The sequence below is a fragment of the Gymnoscopelus braueri genome (genome assembly GCF_963280865.1).
Source record: "Gymnoscopelus braueri genome assembly, chromosome: 2".
Classification (NCBI taxonomy): domain Eukaryota; kingdom Metazoa; phylum Chordata; class Actinopteri; order Myctophiformes; family Myctophidae; genus Gymnoscopelus; species Gymnoscopelus braueri.
In genome coordinates this window covers 17,447,050-17,470,529 of record NC_137604.1, presented here as the reverse complement: position 1 = coordinate 17,470,529, position 23,480 = coordinate 17,447,050, and the positions used below count along the sequence as shown (strand labels likewise).

At 41.7% G+C, this 23,480-nt stretch overlaps 1 protein-coding gene across 2 annotated transcripts in view; it reads left to right on the top strand.

The window, feature by feature from the left end:
* Nucleotides 1-22,614, top strand: part of gatb (glutamyl-tRNA(Gln) amidotransferase, subunit B) — a 40,513-nt gene extending 17,899 nt beyond the window's left edge. Inside the window, exons 5-14 of one of the 2 annotated variants that reach the window (XR_013931999.1) lie at nucleotides 966-1,088; nucleotides 3,015-3,128; nucleotides 7,898-7,982; nucleotides 10,977-11,021; nucleotides 14,165-14,357; nucleotides 16,289-16,422; nucleotides 18,964-19,042; nucleotides 19,330-19,464; nucleotides 21,418-21,667; nucleotides 22,017-22,614. Coding sequence is in view for 1 of the 2 variants with exons in the window: in XM_080412450.1 (XP_080268576.1) it covers nucleotides 966-1,088; nucleotides 3,015-3,128; nucleotides 7,898-7,982; nucleotides 10,977-11,021; nucleotides 14,165-14,357; nucleotides 16,289-16,422; nucleotides 18,964-19,042; nucleotides 19,330-19,464; nucleotides 21,418-21,543 (1,034 nt within the window). In the remaining variant the exon portion in view is untranslated. Of the gene's footprint in view, nucleotides 1-965; nucleotides 1,089-3,014; nucleotides 3,129-7,897; nucleotides 7,983-10,976; nucleotides 11,022-14,164; nucleotides 14,358-16,288; nucleotides 16,423-18,963; nucleotides 19,043-19,329; nucleotides 19,465-21,417 lie in introns of both variants that reach the window. The other variant, XM_080412450.1, reaches the window with a different exon arrangement.
* The last annotated feature ends 866 nt before the right edge of the window (nucleotides 22,615-23,480 follow it).

Genomic DNA, 23,480 nt, shown 5'->3' with positions numbered 1-23,480 from the left:
TGAAAATGTTTCAACTTGGAAACGATTATGCAAATAATCTCAAATAATTGCAATTTGGCTAGTTGAGCGCCTACAGAATATAATGTTCCAAAAGAACACGTTCAGAAGGTCAATCTTCAAAATATGTTCCAACAGGCTGACATTAAAATAAAATAAGCAAAAAACAGAACAGGTTCAGCAGGCCGGAATATAATGTTCCAGACAAAAAAAAAATCAATGTTCCAATAGAGCACCAACCATGACACCAATGGCACAAAAAAATGGAAAGAAAGAAAGAATGAATGAATGATAGTTTTTATTTCCAATCTAACCAGAATCACCCAGGAAGGAGGAGGTACGTAAAAAAAAACTCACACAAATCACGACACGCTGTGAGCTTGTAGTTCGGCTATTTCCACTATTTTCAAAAATGTTTTAAAGTATATGTTTCCCCTGATGTTGGGTTCCCAGAGCTCAGGATTAGTACCACCTCCTGAGCAGGGCCCAAATTAGCTTCTGAGAACCTTATCTGAAACCGAGCCAGAACAAATCAAGAACCCGTGAAAATACCTTACGGCTCACTTAGCTCTTGCAGTAGGAAAGAGCCATTTTGCGTGCGTGCGTGCGTGCGTGCGTGCGTGCGTGCGTGCGTGCGTGCGTGCGTGCGAGAGACGGTGGGGTCTCAAAGTGGGGTCAGGGGACCCCCAGGGGTCTTTGGGGGGGTTCCAGGGGGTCCCCAGCAAAATGTCATCACTTCGTGCCGCGCTATTATAGCCCTGCTATTTGTTTTAAATCGGCACAGAATATTTTCAGATGGGGGTCAAATACTATTATTAATTTACGGGTTCCTTGGCGTGAAAATGTTTGAGAACCACTGGCTTAGACGACTCGCCTCTGAGGAGAAAAGAAAACAAATCTCACCGGACACCATCTTCCCTGCACTCTGTGTGTGCGTGTGTGTGTGTGTGTGTGTGTGCGTGTGTCAGGAGTGGGCCTGATGGAGCTGGTGATGGAGCCAGATATGAGCTGTGGGGAGGAGGCTGCGGCCGCTGTCAGAGAGCTGCAGCTCATCCTGCAGGCTCTGGGCACCTGTCAGGGCAACATGTCTGGTAAGGAACAACACACACTGTTTGTTTAATCCATTCAAACCGGTGAAAGCATCTTTGTGTAAACCACTTTATCCATATATTTTTTATAGTTTGGCTATTCAAAAATAGCAGATACACAACCGAGTGCCACGCTATGAGCTTATAGATCTTCTATTTTTGAAAAATCGAACATTAAGTGCAAATCTAGGAATATATTTAAAGCATTTTGTAACTCAAATCTTTGCTTCTGGGGTCCCTGGAACTAAATATTTAGAGATGAGGGTCCACGATCAAATACATATAATTTTGGGGGTCCTTGACGTGGAAAAGTTTGAGCACCACTGATATAGCAACATGTTTTTTTTCTTCAGAAAACTGTTAGGATTTATAAGACATTTGTAGGTGCTTTCCCGGTCTTAATGGGTTAACCACTGCTCTATGTCTGCTTCTGTCTCTCTCCTTGTCTCTCTCTCTCCCTCCATTTGTCTCTGTCTCAATTTGTCTGTTTCTGTCTCTCTCTCTCTCCATTTGTCTGTTTCTGTCTCTCTCTCTCCATTTGTCTGTTTCTGTCTCTCTCTCTCTCTCTCTCTCTCTCTCTCTCTCTCTCTCCATTTGTCTCTGTTTGTTTCTGTCTCTCCTGTCTTACTCATTGATCAAGAACTATTGTATTTGTCACTCCCTCATACACCCGTATGAGGGAGTGACAAATACAATAGTATACATGTATTATATTGTTGTTGTCGGGTAGAAACCTTGTATTTCAAAAAACGTTGCTTTTTTAAAATTGTTTTAAAAAATCATGAAAATAGTCAATCTACTTGTATGTCCAAAATCATTACTTTTCAGGAAATGAATAAAGGACCTGTGTTCCCATGGATCCAATGTAGGTATTACTTAGTCACAAGCTCTTGTTAAATCCTTTTCATTGGTTAAATATTTATAAAACCCACAGACCGACTTAACCAACCAAAATACCGTAGGTAAAATAGCTGATCTACAAGCTCACAACACGTCGCTCATGCGAGGCATTGTGAGCTTGTAGTTTGACTACTTTTACACGACACTATCATATGACGGAGTATAAAATAGGCCATTGATTTATGCGGGGGAAACGGTGAAATATGCTGATAAAAGGTTTCTGCCCGACAGCATGGATTAAAGTTCTGATTTCAGTCATTGGATTCCGTAGAAGTCAGCATGTCTTCTATGAAAGCATGACATGCACCGACAATAGACTATCTACAAGCTTACAACATGTTTTGTAAGCTTGTAGATAGTATATTTTCGGTTATTAGTTATTTTAAGATTATTTGAAGGGGTCAAACTAGCAGTAGAATGTTCAATCTTCTAGAAAATCCTAATGATCTCAGATATTTCATAAAAGCAAGCACCTGGCATTTTGTTGGCTGTATGGCTACCAAAACACATAATTCTACCATTGTGCAAATTGTTTATGAAACACAGTGCTAGTGTGTGGGGGGCTACATTCACGAATCTCATATTAGGACGTGAGATTTTATCCATTATCCATTACCCCACTTTGAGACCACCGTCTCTCCATGCCACAGCGATGTTCTTTTTTTTTAAAACATCTGTTTATTGTAGTTTTTTCCTCTCACACAGGTATTTTTCAGATATTGTTAACAGGATTTGCACAGATAAAAAAAATACGAGACAAAATATAAATGAAATTAGAAATACAAAAACAACATGAAACAAAACAGAGGCATACATAACAGAACAACAACATACACAACTTAACTAAACAAAACGACATGCATCAAGCAACATGAGGCTGATGGTGGTACACACCCAGAGGGCAAAACGAACAGCATCACAATCTAGTATAATATAAAGGCATACAACAACCACAGCGATGTTCTGATCTCTGCAGTGCTTGTGTTGCCTCTCATGCTGCCTCTCATGGTGCCTCTCCATGCTCCTCAGAGGGACAGCTCAGAGTGGACGCCAACGTGTCCATCCACAGGCCAGGAGAACCTCTGGGCACCAGGACGGAGGTGAAGAACATCAACAGTGCCCGCTTCCTGTCCAAAGCTATAGGTCAGTGTTCTAGACTCACTTTATTTATGAATCCAAGTGCCCCCCTTTACCCAACTACTGAGGCTGGGCAATATATTGAGATTATTGATATTGTGATACAAGTATAAGACTAGATATTGCCTGGGATTTTGGATATCGTACCAGACAGTTTTTGAGTTTCTTGATTCAGTATTTAGATGTTTGATATGTAGGAAGGGGGTGTGTCTGATCAAATGAATGTCAAATATCTAAAATCTACTGAATCAAGCAACTTAAAAACTGTCTGGGGTGCTCACAAAAGCCAGAGTATATGTTAAAAAAGACCGCAAACATGTTTTAAAGTGAAATATCCCTTTAAGCCCTATTGTATACTTTTTTTTTCAAAAATAGCTGAAAGTAGCCACGTTGTAAGTTTGTAGAGCTTTTAATAGGGACTGCACTAAATCAGGCTTTAGGGCAGTCCCTACTAGAGCTTAGTACTGTAGCTAGATACTAAATTCTGTTGCACCACGACTATTAAATAATAGGCTATGTCCTAGCTAGTAGTGCTTAAAGTAATGTATAGTCGCATAAAATGATGCAAGAGTCAATCAATTGAATGAGTAAACAGAGAGATATAGGCGTCAACACATTAACTCGACAATGATAACCCAGAAACATAATGGTTGCAGCTCTTCACCCATTTCCAACCTTATTATAACCTCATATAATTGGTTCTCAGTAAAGCTCATTATAAGATGGTACTTGCTCTGTGTCTCAGAGCTGGGCTGTGGACTTTTGTTGTTTTCTTTTCTTTCAATTTCAATTATATGGTATGCAGTAGCAAGTAGACAGAAATGGTCCTCATTTATTATCATAATTGTTTTTTATAAATGTATGAATTAACTTGACATCAATATGACTATTTACTGATTGTAGTTTTCTGGTTCACAATTTAGAATGTATATCTTATTCAGTGACTTTAACCCTTTAAGACCGGGAACGCATCTGTGTAATTTTTTTATTTGAGCTAAAAAGCATTATTTTACACTTTGGCTATTCAAAAATAGCAGATATACAAGCTCGTAGCGCTGCACCAAGTGCCGCGCTATGAGCTTGTAGATCTGCTATTTTTGAAAAAGATTGAAAATATGTGCAAATCTTTGAATATAATATTCTTTTCAAGCGATTTTTTTTAACTCAAATCTTTGCTTCTGGGGGTCCCTGAAACAAAATACTTTGAGATGGGGGTCCGCGGCCAAATACATATCATGTTTGGGGTCCTTGACATGAAAAGGTTGGAGCACCACTGATATTATAGCAGCATTACGTTTTTCAGAAAACTGTTAGGATTTAGAAGAGAATTGTAGAATCTGCCTCAGGTCTTAACTCATTCACTGCCTGAATTATTTCTGGCCGCGTTTGCCCACTGCCAGAGATTTTTCATTGGAAAAAAAAAAGTACTCAGGAGCCGAGATACAGAATTTTAAAGTTTTAAGTTAACAAGGAAGTGGATAGGAGTCTAGATCTTCGAAAAATCATATCTCCTTGGTCTTTGGGTCAAAAAAATAAAAAAATAAAAATATTATTTATTAAAATTACGTTTTTTACGTTCTTGGCAGAATTGGTAATTGGAAATAATTAAGTTTTTTACGTTCTAGGCAGGGAATGAGTTAATAGGTCTTAAATAAACGTTTGGCTTGGGCTGTCATTATTTGAATAACCCATTAAAAAAAAAAGATTCGAAAAACATATTTTATTCTGTCTCAACGAATCATCTAGTTGATGAGGGATGTATTTGTTCATTGGACTATCTAATGGTGGAGGAGTGGGTGCATGTAGTGGGGAATGGTTTGGCTCTATTTACATAAATCTATTCTGGGTTATATGGCCTAACTATTACACCCTCTTGCATCACATTATCAAGGTCAGGCCCGTCTTGCTCATCCTGTGGGACTTCATACTGTAAATGTTAGCATAACCATAAATATCCAATGGATGTAATCTGTCTCACGACGTGCGTTGGCGCGGATGGAGTCGTTATTTTTCAATGAATGTGTTGAAGTAAAAGTTGCAGGGAGACGTTAGTGCTGCCTAAGAAGTTGTGTAAATATTGAGTTGTTACTTACAGCTATAACTAATTTGTGTGGTGCAACACTTGTATTTTACTAATGCGTGAGTCTCGATTTAGAAGCCATTCATGGCTGTTGTGTCATTAAATCTCATCATACAGACACGTTGGGAATACCAGTGAATACCAATAGGACCCCATTGAAACAAGCCATAGGCTTTCTTGGGTTTTAAATCCTCTTAGCTGACCTTGTATTGAACTGTACTTTCCAGTGCAAACTGCTAATAAAGTATTCAATCAATCAATAGCAGATATACAAGCTCGCAGCACTTGTATATCTGCCATTTTTGAAAAATCTTGAGTGTTCCTGGTGCCTGGCACGAAACATTATCATGAAAAAGTTTGAAAACCACTGATTTAGAAGACATTTGTAGAATCGGCCTCAGGTCTTAATGGGTTAAAATAGGTGTGCGTGACTGTGCGTGTGTGTGTGTGTGTGTGTGTGTGTGTAGAAGTGTGGCAGTGATTTAAGGAGTGTGTATTGAGCGCTGTTCCAACCCATTGGGTCTTAAGCTGGTTGAGTGAACACACAAGGCAAGGATCAAGAAACAGACACACAACGCAGTAGGCAATGAGCTTTCACTGTTTGACGTTCACACTGTCTCACTGGGAAACAATCGCTTGGCGGAAGACCCACAGGCTGATGGGTAATTATGCGTGCGCTACGAGTCAAACTGGGGGAGTCAAAGATAAGACACACTGGCACAGCCAAGGAGACGTAACAAACACACGCACACACTCACAAACACTATAATCTGTCTGAGTCTATTTGAATCGTCTTCTAGCCATTGCACCGAAGTGAACCAGAAACGACTTTCGTATAAACTTTTGCGGTTTTCTTTTACTTTTTCTTTTTCTTTTTTTACTTTGTGACATTCTTTGAATCTGACCTACCTGCCTCAGTTGGAATATATGTTTTTTTATTCTATTTTATTATTATTTTAGTTCTTTTTTTAAACTTAACAAGAAGGAGAGGCTTTATAAAGAAACCCCAAGGCGGGGAGGTTAGTTAGTTTTGACAGTAACCGGCGAGGCGTAGAGTTACGATTACGGCTGACATAATTCAGACAGAACTCCGCGCCCGGCGAATTACCATCGGTACAGATACTCATTCAAAAGGCATGGATTTGCTGTCAACACTCATCTGAGAGTTTCATTCCAGGGCCGGCGAACGAGCCCCAAAAATTGGCTTTTTAACAGTGCATTCAGGTTCAACAGAAGTGTGTTTAAAACCTGGTCTGACATCTCACGATGCGTCGTTCACATTATTTATTGATGATGTTCTGTCAAAGTCGAGCGGGCGTGCTGCTGAAACGGTATTTAACAGTCAAAGATGAAAGCATCATTTATCACGGTGTTAAAAAGCCAGCGGCAGCCAGTCAGAGACTCGCGGCGTGCCAGCGTGTCCCAGCAGATGTTTGACATCCACCACAGAAGCCTGCGTGTACATACTGTAAGTGCTAGTGGACATTTTGCGTAGCAGTGTTAATTTTGTTGTTGACTGAAAATGTTGGTCAACTACCTATTTTCAATGACGAAAACTAAATAAAAACTAAGCTATGATGACTAAAACTAAAGATGTCCGATATTATCGGCCGATATTAGCATAAAAATGTGATATCGGAAAATATCGGAATCGGTAAAGTTTTTTTTTTAAAATAAGTTACAGGAGTTCTTACTGTATGGTGTGTGTGTGATATGAAATGTGAGCTTGCCATAATCACAGTAATCCTTAATCATATTCCATCATGTTCAAGGGCTTTTGTAGAGAAATGAGACAGACTCCAGTCACTTTCAGAGCACTGCAGAGGGCAGGTGTGTTGTGTGTCTGTGTCCAGCTGACGCTCGTTGAAGCTCGTTAATGTTATAGGCATCAAAGCAATTATGCTTCTGCACTGTCAAATTGGCCAACATCTAATCTAAGATTAGTGGGACTCATTCAAATGACCACCAGTGAGTCCCAGGACTCACTTTATTGAAAACCTAACAACATCACTGTATTATATTAGATTTATTAGATATTATATTGATATTATAGCTATTTTATTTTATTAGATATGTGTTGTTACCTGACAATTAGTTGACTTTTGGTGAAAAAGCCCTCATATATCGGTATCGGTTGATATCAGTATCGGAAATTAGGAGTTGGACAATATCGGTAGATCGGATATAGTTAAAAAAGTCAATATCGAACATCCCTAACTAAAACTATAACTAAATATATTGACAATTTCGTCAACAAACCAAAACTAGACTAAAATGTTAAGGAGGGACTAGTGGAGAAGAGTAGTAGTAGAACTAAGACAAGTCATTTTATGCTTAGATGAGCGTGGGTGTCACGCTCTAAGTATAAATCAGGAACTTAACGTACAATACGTTCTATTGATCCAAGCCAGAACAGAAGATTTGTGTTAACAAATGCTAAATTATTAAACATTTTCTATTATTTCCACATTATTTTTCAAAAATAGCAGATGTACAGTACAAGCTCGCAGCGTGGCACGAAGTGACACACTGTGAGCTTGTAGATGTGCTATTTTTGAATAGCCCAACGTATAAATGGATAAAGGGTTTATTGTGATGCTGTATTAACACATTTTGCTGAGGACCCCACTTTGTAGAACCAATGCCCTATATGCCATGTCACTATATAAACATGCCTTCATCTGTGTGTCAACAGACTATGAGATCCAGAGACAGATGGGCGTCCTGCAGAGTGGGGGTACAGTTCTGAACGAGACCCGAGCCTTTGACTCCAAATCCGGGTAAGAGAACGAGAGAACCAGAGACCCTTACACCCTGCTGTTATTAACAAAATGACAATAAACCCTTTGCATGTACTTTCACGTCTACCAACAGACTGTACACATAAACATCACACGGGAAACATCTACAACAAAGAAAAGTAGGGGCGGCAATTGTAGATATCCTTCAAAACAAAAACAGTTTGAACAAACAAGACACGAAACTAGATTAACCCATTCAAACCGGGAACGCATCTGTGTAAAAAAAATAGCGGATCTACAAGCTCATAGCCGCGCTATGAGCTTGTAGATCAGCTATTTTTGAATAATCTTGAACATTTGTGCAAATATTTAAATATATATATATATATTTTTTTTTTAAAGGGAACATTTTTAAGTCAAATCTTTGCTTCTGGGGGTCCCTGGAACAAAATATTTTGAGATGGGGGTCGGCGGCCAAATACATATAATTTTGGGGGTCCTTGACATTAAAAGGTTTGAGAACCACTGATATAGAAACATAAGTTTTTCAGAAAACTGTTAGGATTTGGAAGACATTTTGTAGAATCCCCAGGAGCAAAGATTTTAGTTACAAATGTTTGCTTTAAAAGTATATTATATTCAAAGATTTGCAGATCTACAAGCTATGAGCTTGTAGATCTGCTATTTTTGAATAGCCAAAGAAATCTAAAAATGACACGGATGTGTTCCCGGTCTTAATGGGTTAAACCAGTGAAAGGCTCAAGAGACAGAAGTCAGATCAAAAGTGTGTGTAATTAAAACATGACATCAAAGCCAGAACGTGGCTCCACCGGCCCAACAGCCTGTCTCTGCCTGGGATGGCTGCCTGCAATATTAGCGGCTTTATTCCCATGCCAGGCACAGAGACCAGCCATCTCAGTAATTATGATGAATATGGCCATTTGGATTTGGCGTTGTCATCCTGGGTTCTCTGTGTGTGTGCGTGCATGTGTGTCAGTGAGTTCGTGTGTACTATATTACTATACTTGTGAGTCCCAAATGTCCCCTCACGTATAGTAGGGCTGGTAAATTAATATTAAATATTAGAATATTCCTCAGATATGGGGTACAAATGTTTATTCGAATATAGAAATTGATATTAGATAATAATCAATCTTTTTTTAAGGTTTATTTGACAGGGACAATACAAAAAACAATGTATCAAGTTATAAAAATAAACAGAATATATTCTGTATTGGATCCGTTGTCCCTGTCAAATAAAATAAAAAAACAGAATTAGAATATTATATATTATATTATATATTATATATTATATATTATATTCTGGCCAATTTTTAAGACCCAATATTCAAATTTCATTTCTGAGGAATGTTAACAGCCCTAAGGTATAGTAGAATTTAGGAAATAGACATTGTGAAGACCATTTTCCTGGTCCTCAAGTAGGAAAAGATTTTGGGGTTAGGAATAAGGCCTTTAGAGGTTAGGTTTAGGGGGTTTGGGTTAGAGAGGTATGCTGATTTATTTATACTAGCTTTGGGTTTAAAAATGTTTTTTTTTTTAATATATTGTTTAATGTATTTCATAAAATCACTACAAACGTTGATGTCCTCACAAGTATAGTAATACACACGTGTCTGTGTGTGTGTGTGTTCATACCTGAGTGATACTCGGGAAGCTTACGAGTCTTCCAAATGACAGTGAGCCTCTCTCACCACCACCTCTGCCTCCCCTCTCTGCCTCCACTCTCTGCCTTCCCATGAGGCCTTGCGGCGCTTTGCCCCGAGGCACCTGGTTGGCACGGCGCTGTAGAAAGTGGCGAGGTGTCTCTGCCTGGCTGGTTGTCTCTCTGTCCCCGGGGAGAGAGAGAGAGAGAGACATGCATGGTGGCAGTGCTGTGACTTGTCACCCCTCCTCGTATATAGACAGGATGTGACTGGAAAGGCATCGTTCTCACCACCACCACCACCACCCGCCAACTACGGCAACAGTTGTAGCATGTATTTAACCCATTCAATCTGGGAACATTTTTGATTTTTTGCTATAACCATTATTTTATACTTTTGGCTATCAGAAAATAGCAGATATACAAGCTCATAGCGCTATGAGCTTGTAGATCTGCTGCTAGACGAGGGGGCACGGTTGTGCAGTCAGTCGGTAGCGCTGTTGCCTCACAGCTAGAAGGTCCTGGGTTCGATTTCCGCCGGGGACGCTGTGGGCGCTGGAGGTGTGGTGTGTTCTCTCCTCCGCGTCATCAGTGCCCATACCCTAGGTGGGGTTGGCGAAAGGGCCTTTCTGTGTGGAGTTTGCATGTTCTCCCCGTGTCCCCTAGGGTAGGTACCCTCACAAAAAAAACATGCAGTAATCCTGGTCTCTATACTGCCTCCCCCTCGTCAGCCGGTGCGCCTGATGGAGGGGAAAGGAACTGGTTGGAATAACGTGTTCCTTCCACGCGCACGTCCAACCGGGGAAACTCCCCCTGTCAGGTGATCAGAAGCAGCCTGCTCGCTCCTCATGCATTGAAGGAAGCATGAGCTCAGTTCGGGGCTCTCCCCAGGCTGGCAGAGGGAGAGTAGCGCCCAGGATTACAGCTTAGGCAACACATTAGGTTATAGTTGTTTACCCATTCCCCTATTTGTAACTATACCTTTCAAGACGGGAACCGCTTTTAGGGTTGTTGTTGCTATGTACAGTATATAGCAACATAAATGTTGTGTAATTTTTTTTATATATATTTGAAGTTTTTCAGAAAACTTAGGATTTAGAAGGCGTTTTTAGAATTGGGCTCAGGTCTAAATGGGTTAATACAGACAATAAAATCAACACACAGACACCATAGACTCTCAGGGAGTTGCGATAAAAGTCTTACATACAGTATACTGTCGTTTACCAATGTACAGAAAAATGTGTATCAACTAATGAAGTTTATTTGTACAGTGCTTTCTTTATCAACACAGGTTACAATTAAGTGCATACAATAAAGAAGGAACATCAAGGATAATACGTCCTCATGATAAACTGTATATTGTCTTGCAGCCAGACCATCCCCATGAGAGACAAGGAGGGACTTCAGGACTACAGGTGAGAGTTATTTTTATACATGTGTACTCCAGGTACAGTGCAAAATCTGGATCGGTATTGGACCCAAAAATCTGGCATTGGCCGGCTGGGCTCTGCTTTGGAGAAAATGCTTCCACTTTACATTTCGTCGCTGTCGGGCAGAAACCTCTTATCTCCATATTTTAACTGTTTGTGTTTTTTCATAAATTAATACCCTACTTGATCATACTACAGCGTCACACAAAAGTATCAAAAGTATCAGATCTGCAAGCTTTTGCAATGTTTTCATTTGAATTCTGAAAAGTAACATTTGTGGACATATAAGGTTTCCACCCGACAGAGACGATTTCTTCCCATCAGCAAGCAACAAAGTAATCTTGCCAAGCCTCCCAACGTCTTCCGCAAATTCATCGACCCGCTAACGTAATTGGATTTGTCTAAAAACGACTTCCCACACCATCTCTCATCTGTTAGACAGTCAAATGTTTGTTTTTCTCTCTAATGATGGGGAATAGAAGATTTATCATCAACCCTGATTCAATAATTCACATAATGTTATATTGCTAGCACATGGGATATAATCGTATAATCGGTGAATATGAAGTGAAGCTAGCGAACCGTGATGCCAATCAAACGTGAACATGGACTGAAAATGCTCCATTGAATTGAAAGGAGTGACTGTCTTACTGTAGCACTAATAGAGTGCAAGAGAAGACTTCATTATGGGGCTTGTGTTATCACCTGCTCAGTCATACGGCCTGTCTGGCCTTGTAATAAAATTCGATGTAGATGCGTGCATATGTGGATGTGTGTTTGCAGACTTGCAATTAAGTAGTGGTCCGATCTATGAGCTCACTGTGCTTGTAGATCGGTTAATCGATTCGTTGATGTATAATTTATTTTAAAATATATATATTATTTTTTAAAACCTGCTTCTCAGTGTTTCGATTAATCAAATAAGTAATCGATTGAATAATCACTAAGACAAAAATGGATTGCTGCTCCCCTACAGTTAAAGTCACACAGAGTTCACACGTCCATATAGTATTTTCCTCGCCCCCAAACATTTCCATAAAAGAGTTTTATAGTACCTCAAACTTGGCTCTGTCTTTGCCCTAATTTAGAATTCCAGGATCTATTAACTATGCCAATATGCCACGCCTGTAAACAACCGCTCATTAATGCTATATTTGGAAGGGCACAGGACTTGGGAAGCCCCGCCCTGCCTGCCTTGCGATTGGCTGAATGCAAGAACGAGAAAACAAGGTCTGGTGGCGTGCCTCGCTAATCATTAGACTGCCAACCCCAATCTCCTCGGATCGAATCCTGCTGCCGACACTATTTTTCCAACAACCGCAGAAAATGTTAGTTTTTGACCACGACGGAGGCGCGCCGTCTCAAGCAAACGTGAGCCATGAGAGGCACCGCCGAGCGAGCTCAAGCGAGTGAGTCGCCGTGCCGAATGTTGCAAAGTTCGCTTGAGCCGACTCAGCACTGTTCGAGTTATGTACCGATAGGCACAGAATTGTAAATCATGTTTTGGGGTGAGCGTTTGCCCCAACTGCCACCCAAAGTGACTACTGGCCAATCACAGCGCGTCTTTTCCGGGACTTCCCAAGACCTGTGCACTAATTTTAATATGCGGCGCCCCTGGAATCAAGATGCAGAAATCCCCCCCCCCCCCAAAAAAAAAACCACCACCTTCACACACCTGTATCACTATGCCAAGTGGTAATATTAGACGTATTAGAATTATGCCTTGTTATCAGGACTCAACATTTTAAATATAAAGGAATTGCCATGTCAATATAGTAACCTAGTTTTGCCATGATTTTAAAATGCTGTTCTCAGCAGCACATTTTGAAGGTCTAAATCCATATTTATGCTTTAGAGAAATGCAGAGTGCCAAAACCCACCAGGGTCCAAAAACAAAACATGATATTGTGTGGAGTGCATCTTAAAGCTTTAAGCCATCAGAAGGTGATGTTGCCCTCAGTTGTAGACTGGAAGTACGCTGGACAGACAGCAGCAGGCTTATGGAGAGACAAATGATATAGTAGAACGATACAGACATGGCGAGCTACAAGGTTATCTTTACTGCTGATAAAACTCACAGGTTATTTTCTGTTGCTTTGCGCGAGTTCCTCTCTTCTCTCACTCTATTTCTCTTTACTCATTTTTCTGTTTCCATTTCTCTCTCTAACACACTCTGACTGTCTTGTCTGCCTTTTTGCTCAACATATCTCCTCTTCTCACCTTCCCAATTTCTCTCCCTTTCTCTTTTCCCTCCCTCTCTCTCCCTCCACTCTGCCTCACTTCCTCTTTTTCTTCCCTTTCCACTTTGTCTCCCTTCCTTCTCTTTCTCAGAATCAGAATCGTTATTGTCACATATCGGGTTTACAGGTGTAAAGAAGTGGGTGAAATGTTATTTTCCCGTGCGCGCTCCATCATTGTGTAGTTTCCGTGAGAAGAGAGAAGATAGAGGTAGAGTGAATAGCAGGAGAGAGAAGTAAAAAAAAAACACAGGAGAGGAACAGGTCAAATAATCAGAACGATATATCATCTCTGTGGGGTGGAAACCAAAACTGTTACTTTACAGCAGTGGTTTTCAACTTTTTTCATGCCAAGGACCCCTAAATTTATATAAATTTGGCCGCGGACCCCCATTTGAAAATGTTTTGTGCCAGGGACCCCCAGAAGCAAAGATATCAGTTAATTTTTGCTTTAAAAAATATAAATATTCAAAGGTATGCACACTTTTTCAAGGTTTTTCAAAAATAGCAGATCTACCAGCTCATAGCGCGGCACTCGGTGCCGCGCTATGAGCTTGTATATCTGCTATTTTTGAATAGCCAAAGCTAAGTGGTTAAAAATGCTGGGGACCCCCTGGTACTCCCTCAAGGACCACTGGTGGTCCCCGGACCACTGGTTGAAAACCACTGCTTTACAGGATTCTAGTTCATAGCATAAGTAGCAGATCTACAAGCCCAAAACGTGTCCCTTCACACCACATGTTGAGCTTGTGGATCTGATTTTGGGAAAAATAAGTTTAAAATATGGAGATATGAGGTTTCTGCCCGACAGCAAACGATATACAGTTCATATTATACAGACTCTTTATTTTCCCTCTCTCTCCCTCTCTCTCTCTCCTGCTCTCCCTCCAGATTCATGCCGGAGCCCAACCTCCCTCCGCTGACGGTGTACGATGACGAGGCGTCCCTGCCCGGCGGTGTGGCGCCCGGCCAGGCCGTGCTGGTGGAGCGGCTCCGCCTCCGTCTGCCCGAGCTGCCCAGCGTCCAGAGGGACCGGCTGCTGCAGACCTACGGCATCCTGCCGGAACACGGCTTCACCCTGCTGGTGAGGGGGGGGAGGGGGGGGCGGGGGACCTCTTATCTCCATATTCTAATGTTTTTTCATAAATGAACGCCCTACTTGATCATACTACAGCGTCACACTAAAGCATCAAAAGTTGCAGATCTACAAACTCGAAACACAGCGCAAAGCGACGCGTTTTGTGCTTGTAGATCTAGGGGTGGGACGATATATCGATATCGCGATATATCGCGATACTTTTTCCCGCAATAACTAATCGATATACTGCCGAAAAAAAATATCGATATATATATATATATATATATATATATTTTTTTTTTCAGTTTGTGATACGTTGTTTTTCCTACTCTGTATTTGTGTAATGATGATTTTGAACTGTTTGGTGCTATTTTATGTGTTTATGAATTGAATACAAGGACTATCGTGATATATCGCAATATATCGATATTTTCAGATATCGTGATATATCGTTGGTGAAATTTATTGCAATATATATTGAATATCGTGATATCGCAATATATCGAATATCGTCGAATATCGTGATATATATTGTTATCGTGGGCCTAATATCGTGATATATATCGTATCGTGAGGTACCCATATCGTCCCACCCCTATGTAGATCTGCTACTTTTGATACTTTTAAATTTGAATCCTGAAAAGTAACCGTTGTCCAAAAAGTAACCGTTTTGGACAACGTTTCCACCCGACAGTGACGATAGAGCTTGGGCCATATGGACTAAATCAAATAGCATGATTGTTTTTGATGTTGACCAAAATACCCAGAGATCCATATTATGACGATGATATCAATTTTCTTTTAAATTGTTTTAAAGATTTTCAAGAAACCAGGAAAAGACAACACATTCCACCCACATCTTTACACCTGTAAACCTGTGAGGTGACAATGTTCTTGATGTTACAGTATTGAAAATACCAGATGAAATCTAGCCTCATCACGATATCGATATATTATCAATATATTGCCTAGCTGTAGTTGGTGGGGGGGGGGGGGCACACAGAAGAGAGCAAGAGACGAGGAGAGGGAGGCAGTAAATGAAAGACAAACGGAGTGAAAGAGAGAGACCAAGATAGAACTGTTAAATCCCCTTTGTTCATTTAACTCGGAGAGTGAACAAATGGAACCAAATGGACCCTGAGGATTTTTGCTTTCAGAGGTGATTTGCCATAGTCAAGTGTGTGTGTGTGTGTGCATGTGCGCTTGTTCAAAGTGATTACTCTCTAGTCTTAACATTACTTTTTCCCCCCCCTCTTTTCTTATGAATGACTTCTCCTTTGAATGACTGTATGCCATGCTTTATCTACAGTATGTATGCACTCGCCTGACAACCCTGCAAGTTGTAATATCCTATCTTATACTGCACATAGCATCTCAATTCGCCTTGCAATAATCTTTACATACCTAGTATATAACAAAATATATATATTTTGGCTATATTCTATATTCCACACTTTATTTATTTCACTATCTGCCTAAGAAGACTCTGATACTTGCTATTGTCATTGGACATAGACAGAGGTCACTTAACTAATTGGGTGACTCGTTATCGTCATTTGGGGTACTTAAATTAATTAATGTGCGCCACAGTAAAAAGATCTTAATACTTATGAATATATTTCTTTTTACGTTATTGCAACTTTTTCCTGACCTTGGACACATTCAACTTGACCCTTCAGGTTTTGAATCAATCATCAATCATTAAAAAAAAGCTACCCGTCACTATGACTCAGACATAACCATACAGTATATCGCTGCTGTCGGGCAGAAACCTCATATCTCCATATTTTAACATTTTAACGTTTTGATGTAAGGTTTCATCTTCGTCAGACCTGACGAAGATGAAACCTTCTTCAGACGCACCGGAACAGCCTGATTTCGGCCTGAGGCGCGGTGGAGTGTCCCTTTAATAGTGATGATGATGTGTTCTGTCACAGAATGAAGAAGGGCTGATGGACTACTTTGAGGCGGTTGTCAAGGAGACCAGTAGGGCGCCAAGGAAGGTGGTTGGCCTGGTGACCAATGAGCTGCTCAGTCTCCTCAAACAGCACGACCTGAACGTCAGCCAGAGGTCAGGAACACACGCACACACACACACACACACACACACACACACACACACACACACACACACACACACACACACACACACACACACACACACACACACACAAACACACACACATACCACACACATACCACACACATATACTTCTCAGTGGACATTAACATCTTAAGACAGCAATTGCATTAATTCCATTTTTACAAAACAAATTTTCCATTTCTAATCCTAAAACTAAAGCCCCAAAAATGTGCAGATCTACAAGCTCACAATGTGTCACAGCGTGACACATTTTTGGTGCACAACAATTACGTATAAATCATGCATAACGCTAACCCTAACCCCTAAACCTAACCTCTAAATATCTAATCCTAACCCCATCCTGAATCATTTCCTAAATGTAAACCTAACTCCCCAAATCTTTTATAACCATGAAACAACCATTTCTCTACTATACTTGTGGGGACATTTGAGCCCCACAAGTATATTGATACAAGTACACACACAACACACATACACACACTTTTAAGTCTTGATATTTACAGATGTATTTTTCCCTGCTGTTGGGAAGAATAAAAAGTGGGATATTTTTTCTTCAAAGACCAGGGAGATTGCTATCTCTACTGTGCTGTAGGTATATCTGGTCTAGACACAGAGGCCTCCCCTAGACAGCAGAGATCATCCAAGCCATCCCTTCCACCCTGGTGTCCGTTAGTTATCTGTCAGCCACGCTGTCGATGGACTGTGATGCCAAATATCACACAGCCAGCTCCTCTCGACATCAATGATTTTGTTGCTGTCGGGGCACAAACCTTGTAATCTCCATATCGTTGCTGTCGGGCAGAAACCTCTTATTTCCGTATTCTAACTTTTAGTGTATTTTCGTAAATTGACGCCCTACTTGATCATACTACAACGTCGCACAAAAGTAGCAGATCTACAAGCTCGAAACGCGTCGCTTCGCTTGAGCTGGTAGATCTGCTACTATTGCTGTTTTTGAATTTTAATCCTGAGTAACAGTTTTGGACATATGAGGTTTCCACCTGACGAAATTTCATCTTATGTTTTTTTCAATGTCTTTTTATATTATGTACAAGATCACAACGCGTCGCACTGCGACCTGTCGTGAGCTTGTAGATCGGCTATGTTCGCCCATTTTTTTTGCCCAAATGTTCACCTATTTTTGAAATGCCCAGAATAGGGATTCTAGGGTCAAAGAGGTTAATTAAATTCAAACCAAAGCAACGTTTCATAGTAGTATCCCTAGGACAGAATCATTTGGAAATTGAAATGGTTGTCTGTGGACTAATGAAACTCGGTTTGAAAAAGGTCGAAAAAGCCCTGCCCCGCTCTATACAGGACCAATAGGTATGTGATCATGCAGAAAATGAGTTTCCAGGTCTTTAAAAAATAAAGTCCCACAGCATCACATAAAGCAACCAGCCACAACTCAGCAGTGACTGGACAGAAGTCAAACTGAACTGAGCAAACTGAATGAAGAAGTAATTCTATAAGACTTAGTGAAAACAGACTGATGCCGTGAGCTTCAGTTTATCTCTCATTCCAGACAGCAGTGGCTGAAGCCTTCGCGATGCGTAAACAACATTATGGATGCACATGTCGCGCTTGTCTTTCTGAGGGGAAGGAGAAGATTCTGGGAAAGGGGTTGAGTAGAGAAAAAACTGCAACTTCTGCAGCGTTATCGACACTTCCTCTTGTCACGGAAAAAGTGCCTGGTTTTCTGTGTTCAAAATGGTTCTACTATGATGGCAATGATGGTGTTAGAATTCACCCGGATGTTGTCATTCCTTTTGCCTGTATTAACCACGTAAACCACAGGAACCCTGGTTTTCCTATTCTGGGGCAAACAGTTGGTGAAAATAGCAGATTTACAAGCTCTCAATATGTTGGAACGTTCTGTGTGTGTAGATAGGCTATTTTCGCAGCAGAGATTCGGTGTGTGTCGGGGGGGGGGCCTGGGGGACCCGGGTCAACTAAGTACGTATATATAGTCCCCATTTTCCCCCAATTTTTCAAGCATTCTCTAAAGTAAGTAAGTAATAGGTCGGAGTGGCTTATTGTCGGTATCAACCAGAATGTGTGAGTTTATCCCCGTTGCAATGTGTTAGACCCCTGGGAGATGGATAGGTGAGGTGTAGCGCAACACCTAGCATCAGTTACCAGCCCTACTACTCATAGTGGGCTGTGCCCGGGATTGAACTGATGACCTTGTGATTGAAAGGCGAGAGCTCTACTGACTGAGCTAACAGGCCACCTCTCCATTCTCTTAAAACAAAACAAAAGACCTTTTTGAGGCCAAGCCCTCGAGGCACAGAAAGAGTTGTGAAGTTTTCACTTCAGATCTTCACAATAGAAACGTTAAGGTTAGGAGCATTATCTGCCTTCTCATAGCACACTAATCCCACCGCCACCTGCCCTGTTCATGCCACTTAATCCAACCTTGTGCTTTTGTTAGGCACTCTTCATTAAAAGAATGAGTCAAGTCTATTAAGAGAGATTATAGTTATCTTGTGTATTATTCCCTTACAGCCGTGTGTCTCCCTCTGCCCTGGCGGAGCTTCTGCAACTCCAGGAAACAGGACTTATCTCCTCCTCTGCTGCCAAGCAGGTCAGTCAACACATGCACGCACTCACACACACACACACACACACACCCTCCCTCCCATGTATCAGTTCAATAATATTGAACTGATAGATGGAAGGGTGTGTGTGTGTGTGTGTGTGTGTGTGTGTGTGTGTGTGTGTGTAATATAATATTATTATAGTGATCTACTGTTTAAAGCACAGGATTTGAAAGTGGGGACCACAGGAAAAAGAAGGGAGAAAAAAACATTCTTTATTGTCAAACGTTTTCAAAATGTTTAAAACACATTTTTGCTTTATTACACGTGTCAGGTCATACAGGAGATGTGGAAGTGTCCAGGGAAGACAGCCCAGCAGGTGGTGCAGGAGCAGGACCTGGGTCTGGTCAGTGACACCACCCAGCTCCACAGCATCTGTCAGAGGGTGGTGGACTCCCACCCTGAGGAGGTAACGCCTCACCTGAACGCACCGCACCTCACATGAACGCACCACACCTTACCTGAACGCATAGCACCTCACCTGAACGCACCATACCACACCTCACCTGAACGCACCGCACCTCACATGAACGCACCTCACCTGAACACGCTGCACCTCACCTGAACGCACCACACCTGAACACACCACACCTCACCTGAACGCACCGCACCTCACATGAACGCACCTCACCTGAACACGCTGCACCTCACCTGAACGCACCACACCTGAACACACCACACCTCACCTGAACGCACCGCACCACACTGAACACACTGCACCTCACCTGAACGCACCACACCTCACCTGAACGCACCACACCTCACCTGAACGCACCACACCACGCCTAGCCTGAACGCACCACACCACGCCTTGCCTGAACGCACCGCACCACACCTGAACACACTGCACCTCACCTGAACGCACCGCACATCACCTGAACGCACCACACCTCACCTGAACGCACCACACCACGCCTCGCCTGAACGCACCACACCACACCTTGCCTGAACGCACCACGCTTCACATGAACGCACCACACCTGCTAGATACCTGATATAAATCCAGTCTGAGAAGAACTGAACTGACATCAGTCGCTTTACAGGCTTGGTACGTGTGTTTCATCAGGTACACACACGTAGCCTAGCCAAGGCAAGTATTTTTGCATATCTCATTTAAACAACAAGGCAATTCAATATGCTTTACATAAAACATTAAGCAAAAGGAAACACATTATAAAAGGACATTTGAATTCAGCAGAAAGCCTACAAGCACACTGACTGATGATAAACAACATGCAGCAGGTATAGCTGAGCCTTGATCATCACGTACTCGCACGAATGTGAGCACCTGAAATTTGAATTCGCACACTCATTGTAGTCGCTGTTTGGAGCTCTGCTCCGCTTGCCTGCTCGCCCCGGACAGTACAGGCACCCGTTAATGTCAGAGCCTGAACTCCAACACGACGTGTTGTGAACTTGTAGATCTGCTGCTTTCGTGGAATGTTCGCCCCCAGAATAGGGACACTGGTAGACGGTTAACTGTAAAATAAATATTTCACCCCATAAATGACTTTTCATCAATCGATTACTCACCCCGCGAAGCCTTGAATTCATGGTGATTTTTTGTTTGTGTCGCATTAATTTCCTCCACGGTGAATGATGAATCCAACAACAACAAAAATACTTGATGAATTGAAGAAAATAGTTAGTGGAAGTACTGAGGATATGGACTGTGTGGGAGTTTATAAACCCATATTTCATATAGTTTTGCTGTTGTTAATCTTGGCCTCCCTGTTTTCTTTCATTCATCATGTATATTCTCTTCATTTTTGGATTCTTCATTCACCGTGAAGCAATGTGACTCAAACAAAAACATCTCTGTGTATTCGAGGCTTCATGGGGTTAGTAATTAAAAGGGTAAAAAAAAGTTATTTGGGGTGTGAAATATTATTTTAAATTCATTATTCACTGAACGGTTTTCTTATGTCCGCTACATACAGTACAGTAGATACACATGCAGCCAAACATGGACATGGCTTCTATTACAGTGGTTCTCAAGGTGGGGTCCAGGGACCCCCAGGGTTCCTTGAAGGGGGTTCAGGCGGTCCCCAGCTAAATGATTGATAAGAACCAAATGGACCTTTACAGGTCTGTAACTCAGAGAGTTTACAAATGGAACCAAATGGACCTTTACAGGTCTGTAACTCAGAGTGTGTACAAATGGAACCAAATGGACCCTCACGGGTCCATTTGGTTCCATTTGTACGCGCTCTGAGTTATAGGGGTCTGTGGCCGAATGCATACCCAAGACCCTTTTGGGTTCTTCAAATTAAAAGGTTTAAGAACCACTTCTCTATTTCAAACTCGGGGTCGTTTGAACCGGATCAGTTGCACGTGACTAAACTGACTGTCCTCTGTGTAGGTCCAGCTCATCAGGAAGGGCAACAAGAAGATCCTGAACAAGCTGATGGGTTTGGTCCAAAGGGAGACCAAAGGCCGGGCCGACCCGGTCCTGCTGCGCTCCATCCTGGAGGAGAAGACTTCCTGAAGAAGACCAGACCGCCACAACCTTCTGGATCACAGACGTTGACAAGCCCTATCATCATCATCATCATCATCATCAACAAGACCGAGGTTGGACATGATGGAATGTTGGGACCTCCAACTACACAGTAAAATCCTCGGTGTTAATTTAACTCTGAGAGTGTACAAATGGACTCTCGTACACTCTCAGTTACAGAACTATAACTCCTCAAAGACCCCCCCCCCACACACACACACACACACACACGTTGAGAGGTACAACTGTACTACAGTGAAATAGTGATCTTTGAATGTTAGTCTGACCTTGCTCTAGGATTTGTCCAGTATTTGTTTTTGCCTTGTTTAAGCCATCATGTGTAAAAGGAATTATGCATTTATATAGCGCCTTTGTCCAAAGCGCTTTACCATGCATTTACATTAGCCTCACGTGGCCAGACAATATCACTGCAGAGGGCAATCTTTTTTTTGCAATGGCAGATTGGTCTGGAACCAGGCTACATTTACATTCACCCACCCGGCGGCAGAGGAAAGCACACAAGGCACCAACCTGCTCATCAGAAGCAGTTAGGGGTTCAGTGTCTTGCTCAAGGACACTGCGACCCTAACACAGGTGGAGTCGGGGACTGATCCAGGAACCTTCCGATCCCCAAGTGTCCGCGCTACCTCCTGAGCCGCTGCCGCCCCATGTGTGAGGTCTAGGCTGTTCAGCTACAATGAAGACCAGAACATGTATACATGATGAAAGTATTTCAAAGTCATTTATTTTCCCTTCGGATTGACATGCAAACCTAGCCTTGTGACTATTTAAACTGTCTTGGTGCAGTCTGAATGCATGTCAATTCTATGCTGGGTAAACCACTTAAAACATGATATACGTACTTACCCTGGAGTCCCTCAGGGGTCTGCACTAGGCCTGTTCCTTTTTTCCCCCTCTACTCTGAAAATAGCTCATCTACAAGCTCACAACAATGCGACACATTGTGAGCTTGTAGATCAGCTATTTTCACCAAACGTTTGCCCCCAGGATACGGGCACTCTAGGGTTCATGTGGTTAAAACTAACGAAACAAACAATAAGTGTGACTTAAAAGATGTAGTGAGTGAAACTATAGTGATGCTGTATAATCTTCATTTAATTTGTGTAAATATATTGTATAATAATAAATCAATTTTGAATTATGAATCCAGTATCGTAGATATTGTTGAGTGGATGTTGGTCTTCCCAGTGGATGAGATGAGGGATTTACAGTTACGCTGACTCAGTTATGCCCAGTTTCAAAATCTCAATTAACTTGATGTATTAATACATAAGCAACTGCTGTGGAATTCATTTCAGATCAGTAATGATTTTAATCACTGGTATGAGGTACTGTAGCTACAATAGCTGCCATAGCAGGTTCCTCATCAACAAGAGAGGCACAGAGAGGAGACCTTGGTTCCATTGTACAGCTCTGATGCCTGATAGTGATCCATGAGCTCCCTCTTGTGGTTAGCACATGTACTGCATGTACAGCAGGTGGCTGTATTTGCACAGCAACATTCTTGGTTTAACCGAGTGTAAAAATGCTCCTATAAAGAGGCCATTTTTACACTTTGGCACATGTTTACCTCTGAACATAATGGAACCACATCTTCAAACAGTCTTGACAAAGATCTTTTACATCGTACCTTCCATGAGTTTTATGGTACTTCCCCTTATCCATAGTTATCGTCTCTGTCGGGTGGAAACCTCATATGTCCAAAACTGCTTCGCGCTGCGTTTCGAGCTTGTAGATCTGCTACTTTTGATGCTTTTGTGTGACGCTGTAGTATGATCAAGTAGGGCGTTAATTTACGAAAAAACACAAAAATTTAAAACATGGAGATAATCATTAATGAACTAATAAAACAGGCCCAGAAGCTGGGGACATGTGGCCTCAGGCAGTAAGGATAGGTTGAGGTA